The 10,166-nt window shown below is 34.0% G+C and overlaps 2 protein-coding genes across 2 annotated transcripts; both read right to left on the bottom strand.

The window, feature by feature from the left end:
* Positions 1–262: 262 nt before the first annotated feature.
* LOC149489718 (uncharacterized) lies at positions 263–5,963 on the bottom strand. Its single transcript, XM_089714480.1, has 3 exons — positions 5,387–5,963; positions 1,126–1,294; positions 263–820 (listed from the first exon to the last, which is right to left on the bottom strand). Exons 1-3 carry the CDS (start codon positions 5,888–5,890, stop codon positions 501–503), a joined length of 993 nt encoding a protein of 330 aa, XP_089570606.1. The 5' UTR covers positions 5,891–5,963; the 3' UTR covers positions 263–500.
* Positions 5,964–8,226: 2,263 nt separating this feature from the next.
* On the bottom strand, positions 8,227–10,081 carry LOC149489719 (uncharacterized). The gene is made up of 3 exons (XM_089714481.1): positions 9,820–10,081; positions 9,465–9,732; positions 8,227–8,660 (listed from the first exon to the last, which is right to left on the bottom strand). The coding sequence occupies exons 1-3, from the start codon at positions 10,060–10,062 to the stop codon at positions 8,353–8,355; spliced, it is 819 nt and encodes a 272-aa protein (XP_089570607.1). The 5' UTR covers positions 10,063–10,081; the 3' UTR covers positions 8,227–8,352.
* Positions 10,082–10,166: the final 85 nt, after the last annotated feature.

A 10,166-nucleotide genomic window follows, 5' to 3' on the forward strand; every position in this document is an offset into this window, starting at 1 on the left:
TTGGACGTCCGTGTGTCTGTATGTGCGGAGGATTTTCTTGTTAACACGATAGCGACCGAAATACTTTACTAATCGAGTCTTTTTTTTTCTCTTACGCTTGAGTATGCTCAGGAATAGAACCCTTTCATTTTTCAGGGTCTGATTCGATGTGGTTTGATTGTTATTAAATAAACAAAAATAATAATTAATAAATAATTATTTAAAAAAAATTATGAGGCGTGCACTTTTGGATTTTCCAAACTATTTTTTTAATACTAATTACTAACTAATAAGTATAGTGAAAAACACAAAACTCAAAATTAAAATAGTATTATTATTATTTCTATAATGCCATTTGGACGGAATATTAATAGATACTGGCAGTCATGTAGTTAAATGATAGAATTTGTTTAACATTTGTATGTAGGTATCTACTATAACGTTCGAAATTCAATTTTAATAAGTCATTACATTCTTAAACTCTGGGTTACGTTTAATAACCTACATAATTAAATAATGTTTTAAAAAGATGCTATAACAGCAAAGAAAACAGAAAGTATAGAAAATATTACACTATACATTTGTTTTTCAGCACCATTCCCGCAAACCATTCGCCTTGATGCTACTGACAGTTTTTTATTCTGCAACATGGAATGAACAGAATCGATTTCCCACCGCGCCATTTGACCCGGCTCCCTTGAGAAAAGCACAGAATAGAGCTGTGCTGGTACATTAGTGGTACCTTCTTGACAGAAATTGAGTACCAGATGATCATTCACAGCTTTGAGTACCTGCACCGTTCCCGTAAATTGCTGATAGGACGGCCGAGCAGCAAGCGTACCTAGAAATTTATAAGAATTTAGAAAAAATATTGAGCAGTTCAATAGAGTTTCAAAAAATTTGCATATTCAAGTAACTAATGCTCATATTATAAAAAAAATAATTGGGCAGGTATATGCACGGCATATCCATTGAAAATATATAAATACCAATATCCAGAAAGTCGTCATCTCGTACGTATGACGTATCTAGTATATACCTACACCTACATACCTACTCAAAGTACGGAAGTACCTACTGTGATAATGTTCGTTGTACTAAATTAACATTGAAATATGTTATAATCTTATTCAAAGTATTAATTACCATTTTGCACGTCAAATGCCTGCCAATAGCCAGCTGAGTCGTTTCGGAAGTAAAGAGCATATTCAATTGATTGTCCCGCCTCATCCCACAACAATCTCAGGTTCCGGTAGTCCTGACGGAATTTCGCGTTCAGAGCCTGCACGTGATACAGTTGGCCATCTGTAGATGGCTGAAAATTATACAAAGACATATGTAATTAAAAAGGAAAAATAAATACATTAAGTTCTAAATAGGGAAATACTTAAATGAATTCGTATTTTCAAAAATAAGCTCTAAAAACGATTTTTAACCGACTTCAAAAAAAGGAGGAGGTTATCAATTCGGCCGGTATATTGTTTTTATATATTTTTTATACTTCGAATATAATTTTGCAGATTTTTAAGAAGTAATTTTTTGTGTGCATTTTATAAAAATATTTTACATCAAATTCTCAGCAGTGAATGACTGAAAACTATTTTTTAAATCGACAGTTAACTTACAATACTTCACAATCTATGATGCATTGTATGTGTGCTACTTGCACTGAGTTTTATTGCTTCAATTGAATCGTCCGCGATTGCTTTTGATCTTCATAAATTACGTAAATTTTAATTGCATGTCTTCTGTATCTATTGTACGTGTTGTTTTTCTCAATTCATGCAATAAAATTAGATCATAATCCTCCAAATCTAGTTGGTATCTACTATCTTGCTAGGAATGTTCAACGGATATAGCTTACGTAATTCAATATATATATGTATTCCTTTATACGCCATATGTTTTAATAAATAGGTAATAATATCTACTGGGATACCGTTATTTTAGAAATTTTGTATAATATATACCTAAAGCCTATTCAATATTCATCTGACTGCCTCATTTATTATATTATCTTAGAGACCCGAAGATTAAATGGGTCATATATATTGACCTTTCGGACATGAGTCAGATGAGACACGTAGATGAGCCCGGAGGACTGAGGTTAGTGAAAATGTTTGCTAGCCCTAATTAAGCCAACGCGTCCTCTTCAAATTGGGCTATTAACAATGACTATTAGATCATAAAAAATAAAAATGTACCTACTTAACAATGGGGAACATTTGTAGATATTATACATATATACTAAAACTTGTATATATAATATTTTTAATCCAGATTACTTTCCAATAAATTCATTCAGTATACACCAAAGCGTAGATCAGCGGCGTAGATATATTATTCAATTTTGGATTTAAGTTTAATAAAATTTCATAAAGAATTTCTACGAAATCCATAACATTTCACATATTATAACAAATATTTTATAACAACACAAACTTTTTAAAACAACTCATCATAAATTATATTCGCAATACGAATAGGAAGTGATAAGTTGTTATCGCCGGATAGTACGCATAACAATCTAAACCCCTGCAACACGGGGAGTTCCCTATTGCAACCGATTTTAAAATTAGGTGACAGAAAATATATTGTACTGTATTCTTCAGTAATGTTAACATAAAAAGTACCTAGTTATAGTAAATATTTTTTATGCAATACATTTTTTTTTCAAAAATCTAACGCTAGGTAAGTACTCTACTTCATCGTAATTAAAAAGGAGAGTAGGTAGCGTAATAAATAATTGGTATCTAATATTTTTCTGGTCACGAAATTACATTAATAATTTAGGTACCTAATTAATAAAATTAATGTTCCGTTATTACCTTTTGCAACTCTCACAAAATTGAAAATAACTTCAACTAAATTAACCATAAGAACTTATATCATCTATAATATAAAAACGAATCCCAAAATGTGTTGGTAAGCGCATAACTTGAGAACGGCTGAACCGATTTCGTTAATTCTTTTTTTATTATATTCCTTGAAGTACGAGGATGGTTCTTACGTAGAGAAAACGTAAATATGTACCACGGGCGAAGCCGGGGCGGACTGCTAGTTATGAATAAAACTATTAGGCACTAGCTATTGCAATATTTTAACATTATACGACACAGAATAATAATGTGATAATAACTAGTAGCTAGCTATAGTAACGATGACGGACGGGTTACTTGTTAATTGCATTTGTATTACACGTTCAAATAAAAATATGTGAAATAATAACTTCATATATTTACAAGGTTATTAAAGCTATCAGCTAGGCGTATGCGTTTTATACGAGTGAGTGATCTTTATCCATGGGAACTGCATTACGCTTGTAAATACACAATGTATTTTTCAGATTTATTAAAGTGAAACTTTTATTACATCGTCTCAAACTTTTTGGTCTGTGTAGCGCATGTCGCGTGTATCGCGGCTGCCGAGTAGGTATACCTACTCGGCAGCCGACCGTCACGCGACATGCGCTACACAAAGCAGTGTTCGGAACCGTTCGAACAGTTTCACTTTTACCGTGGTTTCATAAAACCACACAACATTTTTTTAGAAGACAAACGTTTTCGTTTATATAGAAATGCTTCCTGTTTAAATACAAAATTCTTATATTTTTTTAACAATTAGGTATTAATATTGTATGTATACCTACCTACAACTATAAATTATTATTGAACTTAATGAAATCTTTAAAAACAAATGTTATGTGACACATCAAAAATTATTATCACACTTCTAGATAAACCTACCCCAAATGTCGACCTTGGGAAATCATCCTCTTCCCAAATTGTGACTGTGGGACAACTTCTGTACGTTGTTACACCTTCCTTACTGAGGTGCATATAGAGTTCTATTACACTCCACTTTCCCAAAACTGTTCTTACGTCCAAATTATCATATTTGTGTTCTTTAAAACAGATTTCTTCATTATCTGTAGAATTTGACGTTTCATGTCCAATTGCTACAGAAAACAGAAGCAGCAACCAAGGCAATCTTAAAATAATCCAACCTTGAAACTCCATTATATTGCTCGTTTATTATTAAGTCAAATAGACATTTTTATTTTACTGACTGTTAATCACAATATTTAGGAATGTTTAAGCACTTTTTTGGCATCTGGACGAAACCGTATGTATGTATCGCACGTTAACAAATCGAAGACGACTGACAGTCGAAGAGCAATGCGTGCGCGCTCCTGACTCATGCCGATTGATGTTATCTTATTTAACCCTAGACCTTAAACACATTTAGAAGTCCCACGAATCTTTAAAAATAAAGATGATTAAGAGTTATGACACAGGTAAGAATCGTTTATGTTGTGGTAGATAAAGTTGAATGAACGATTATTTGCGTTAGTCATTAATACGTACCTACTTTATAATAGACCTATTGGAATTTTCTCAGAAACTAATTAATTTGTTAAATATTGTTTTAATTTCTACAAACAATTTCTGAAAAAAATAGGTATTTTGCAGAATAAAGACTTCCTTTGCGCAGAGATACCATTTTGGTATTATTGGGATATAATATAAATATAAAAAATGTTAGGTAGGTAACTAAGCTTTCATAAAAAAAAACTCTATATTCATTGTTTTACATATCTAAAACTTTTTGGATAAAACTAGTATAGGTATATTGAAACGAATATAGACGTGAAATGAACACAATCAATTGTTTAGTAGTTAATTTACGGTATGTACCTACATCTATATTGATACAATTCATATACAGAATGAAACAAATAAAAGTTTTGTATTACAGAGAAAACAGATGTTATTTAATGGAGGACTATTTTAACAGTAATGTATTATTTTTTGTTATCCCTAAGTATTTATATGTTACTTAATTAATTCACACTTCAAAATATATTTGTTATTTACAGTTTTTTCTTAGGTATTCATTTAATTTTGATCTATCATTAAATTTGATTAATTTTCCATTTCATTGTTGTTTTATTTTAAATTGTAATCTTCCAATTAATAATTTTGAGTTTTTGTTAGTAAAAAAATTGATTTGAATTTGAATTAGGTACCTAGGTATTCAAGTGTTTCATTTCAATTGTCATCGAAATCATTCTTACACAAAATACAAAAACAAAAAAGATTATGTGTGGTTTTATGAAACCACGGTAAAAGTGAAACTGTTCGAACGGTTCCGAACACTGCTTTGTGTAGTGCATGTCGCGTGACGGTCGGCTGCCGAGTAGGTATACCTACTCGGCAGCCGCGATACACGCGACATGCGCTACACAGACCAAAAAGTTTGAGACGATGTAATAAAAGTTTCACTTTAAAATTAAGTAATACTGCCATTTTGCTTTGTCTAGACTCTAGAAGATCCAATGTTGGTATCAACTCTTTACTGTTCAATGGAAGGAAGTAGGATAGATATCATAAAAAAATCATCTTACCTTATCGTTTGGTTCAGAAATATGAATGACAATGCAGGATCTTGCATATTCAACTCTTGAATCACCGGCTAAATGTTGAATTAATTCAACTCCATACCACATGCCTGTTAAACTGTCTATCCAAATCCCATTCTGTGGAGTTCTATTTACACAATAATCGTTCCCGTATTGCATGAAAGGTCTCTCGTACGGGCTTATGGCACCGTAACCGTAATTACCCTGTCCATAGGTTTTTCCGTAATCTCCTCCCGCGCCATATCGCGGTGTTGAATAACCGGACTGAAAAAATACGTTCCCAGAACCGGCTCCACCATATACATTTGATCTACTGGTCGAATATCCCGGGCTATAATTTGGGTATCGTGTCACTGCTGGAAAAGGTGCTATATCACTTTGATAATTCGACTTGTATGGGAATTGATTTTGGGTAGTTTCATCGTAGCGCTGATAGCTTGCGCAATATGCTGATTTGTAAAAAAGGGTTAGGACTAAAAAATGCAACATTTTAAGTCTATTTCCAAAATATCAATGATCGCGTGACAACGCAGCGAGGCAATGACGTGTGACTGCTCCAGCTACTATGAGAGTGGGATATAAACTAATTAAGAATAATTGTCGTGTACGGGCGCTGGCCAAAGGTTTACAACCAACAATCCGAAACAAATGACTAACACCCCTTCCCATTAGCTTCTCTAATTATTATCTATCTCGAACAATATATAAATTTTAAACAGATATCGCATGCCTTATAACTTAATAAACCTAGTAAATCAGAAAATTGAAAAATTTCAAGAAATATCACAAAATAATAATAATACATATAAGACAGTCGCTTTTTCTGTCCATATGTCTATCCATAAATATTTAAAACTACGCAGAGCTAGTAATTAATGAACATAAAATGTTATATGTATACATACTATACCAGACTATAGTTACGTACATAATGAATACGTTATTATCTAGGGCTTCTATGAATGTATCCATAAATAAGTAAAGAATATTATACGCACTTGAGTATTTAACAACGAACACTTTTGGTAAGAAAGCAAGTATTAACCTCCCCACCCCAAAAGTGGTATGAACGTTCCCTAAGCAAAATATAACGGATGTCACGTGATTTTATGAAATACTTATGAAACAATTTACTACAAATACGTTAGGTCATACGTTGCAATTAGACAAATTAGTGTAACTATCACTCATAGTTGAGTTCCTGTTTATCTTCACAAAGTTGTGACCCCATCTCCTGTTTGGAAGTAGAGTCATAGGTCACCCATTCAGCTCCTTTAGAATAATTTACTTGAATTGAGCCCACGGCGATATATCAATTAAGAATTTCATCTTCCTACATACTCATTACTCATGAATCCTTTTTTATTTGGTTAAATTTAAGAGCATATAGAAAAAAGCAATCAATTTAAAATAAATTAATTGATTTTTTCTATATATTATTTAATGTTCTCGAAAGATATTATGTAAATGCACATTTTATTGTTTAAGTGCTTATATCATTGAAGTATCGCTTGTGAGTTTATGAGGTTGCAACTTGCAGGAGGGTAATCCGATATTCTCTGGATCGCTTAACTAATTTTGTGGTTTATAATACCTACCATTCAAAAGCTACAACTTAACCAAAGCAACAAGAATAAGTTAGGTGACCATGTCCTTCGTACAGTGGTTAATGAGTGGGCGTAGAAGAGAAGAGGGGTCTTGGGTTCGATTCCCGGTGGAGACGAGGAAAAAAATGTCTCGGTCTGGCAGGCCACAGGAGGCTGATTACCTACTTGTCCCTAAAGAAAATCGATCAGTGAAACAGATGTATGTGTCGTGGCCATATCGTAGATTTGCTTATTTCATGATATGATCGATCATTTCACGAAATGGTCGCATTTCATGAAATGGCCAACATAGTTTGATCAGATCGTTAAATCGTCAACGTTTCACGATTTGGCCATCCACATTTGGCCAGATCGTATAAAATATAAAGAGTCCATAAAATATTAAAAAAAATCAGAATATTCTAAAAACTTGTTTAATGTCATTTAAGTTAGTGCCGCGGCAGCGGCCGGCGAATGCCAGAAGCGAATCGTTTTTGCAATAAAAAACTGTTAGGTTAGGTTAGGTTAGACTTTAATAAACAACGCACGAACCGAGCGAGCAAAGCGAGCGTGCCGTGGCAGCGGCCGGCGAGTGCCAGAAGCGGATCGCTTTTTAAAAAACAAACAATTATAATACTATAGTAGCATATATAAATATATAAGTATCCTAAAAGAAAAAATGCGTCTTAAATTATTTTATTTAGGACGCATTTTTTCTTCAATACATATAAGATATCCACATTTTCCATAGTACTCGAACCGTCGTAAATTCTTTGCTATGACTTTCTTCATATTGTTATTAAACGAATTATGAAGTTTTTAACTGCGAATAATTAAATTTTCACCAGCGGCCGCCATCTTATCACATAAACACAGAGCTTGCAGCGCCTCTACCAATGATTAATGTAACTATTTTACGATATGATCAAATAATTTTGATCATTTCATGAAAAAACCGCGCGTTTAGTTGGCCATATCGTGAAACGATTTCTTATCATTGATCTGCTCAAGCCACATCATGATGTGGCCAAACTAAATTGGCCATTTCACGAAATGCGACCATTTCGTGAAATGGCCAATCATATCATGAAATGAGCAAATTTACGATATGGCCACGACATATTTATGCACAATACATCCATACGGTATACCGTATACCCCTTAGCGGACAATATAGGTCATTTTGTAAAAGCAAACTTGTTACGATATAATTAAATCTTTGATAATAAAACAATTGCATTGAGTTATAAATTTATTTATTTTGTATAGAAACAAACATAATTCATCTTTATCAGTCATATATAAACAAAAACCCATTGACATAATATAAGAAGGTCAATTAATCTAAAACAGATACCTGCACATTTACAGAAACCTTTGAATGATAGTTAAAGATAAACAAAACAATACAATCACTAAAGAACTAGAATCTATACAGGACGCACAAACAGCTGTATAACGATACACATTAGGTAAGTCAAACTTAAAAAATTGCTGCTTGTATTGGTACCACTCCCAGCGCTCGACTCTTGAAGGCGTCCTCCTTAATACCAAAGAAAAAATGCCACCATCACCAATCTCTGAGCAGTGGTTCAATATAAGTGTGAATGGGGTTACTTTTAATAGGCGTATGACATCTGGGTGACGGGGTGGATCGTCGGGGTTCCATACCTCTGTGAAATCAATGTTAAACAATTAATTGTGTATGGTATCAAAATTAAATTTAGTTTAAAAAAAGTAGAGTGCCGTAATTATCTTTTAGGTTTCCTTGTATTCTTAAAAATTTTATACAAAAAAGTTTTTGCACAAATACCAGTTTAAGGGTGCACTCACACACATCAGTCACCGTCAAGTCACCGATGACTGATCGGTGACGGTTTGTGTACGTATCCACAAACACCAGTCACCGTCATGTTGTCCGTCAGTCACGTCGCCGGTTTGACTGAATCATTGAACACATACATCAGGTTAGTCAGTGATTTGACGTGTGTCACGCTAGAGAACATGTAGCAATTATTGACGGTAGCACGACGCTGACTGAACTGAGACGTGACGGCACCGGGTGAGTGGGGATAAAAGTATGATAGATGTATGGAAAGATTATTTGACGTGCCTGACCGGTGACGTCACTGATAGATTTCGTGCCGGCGACTGTCGTGTGGGAACAGAGTCATACTAGAACTATTGATACATATTTTTTTTTAATCCTGTCCGGTGACGTGCCGTGACGGTGACTGATGTGTGTGAGTGCACCCTAATCATGTTATTTTATTCACATAAGTTCATAAGTAAATCTGTCATTGTTGGCATGCCGGCTAATATGAGGTTATAATGACTGATCTTTGTGATATTTCGAGCTGTACTTCATTTGTCGATATACTATACGATATACATATATTTTATCAGCAAATATAATTAATATGGACCTAGTACTAAGCACTATATAATATGAAAAACTTATTAAATATGTAACTTACCCACACCCCTGGCTTTCATTTCTCTTTCATAAGTGGACATCGTATTTGCAGTCCAAAATCCAGGTTCTTCGGGATAATATAGATAGTCCTGTTCCATAGTGTGGCCATCTTCGTCCCACAATACACGAATTTGTTTTTGACCAAATAAATCCCTTTTGGCTCTTCTTTTCAGTCGTATATCCATCCACGATCCAGCTAGTGAGTCTCCAGACCACGGATTGCTTTTTGACGATCTCCACTTTTGGTCCGTGAAATTACCTCTAGGTATCTGGTAAATTAAGGGCAACAACGAGTTAGATTATAAATATTCTGATAATAGCAAACATTGGAAGATGTATATTAAATTCTAACTTACAAGCCAATCGATATAATTGTCTGTATAATTTATTTCGTCACTTGCATCTGATATGTACAACGTAACACAGCCTACTTCATTAGGCTTGTTAGTCATATCAGGATTGTGCTGGGCATATCCAACTCCGTACCACACCCCATAGACGTCATCCATGTTAACTCTGTGTGACCAGCGAATATTATCGCCACATAGACCTTGAACTAAGGTTACACTCAAGTATAAGGGAGCCAACAAAGTAAACATGGTAACACTTGGAATATCGAAAGGAATATGGGACAAGGCGTCGGTCGTGGCCGCATCATTTAATTAGCAAATTGGTTCAGGTAGCTAAATGGCGCAACACTAAC

Source organism: Colias philodice, chromosome 3 (genome assembly GCF_061535455.1).
Source record: "Colias philodice isolate Cphi_HAF_F1 chromosome 3, ilColPhil1 Martin Lab GWU primary, whole genome shotgun sequence".
In the NCBI taxonomy this organism is placed as follows: Eukaryota; Metazoa; Arthropoda; class Insecta; order Lepidoptera; family Pieridae; genus Colias; species Colias philodice.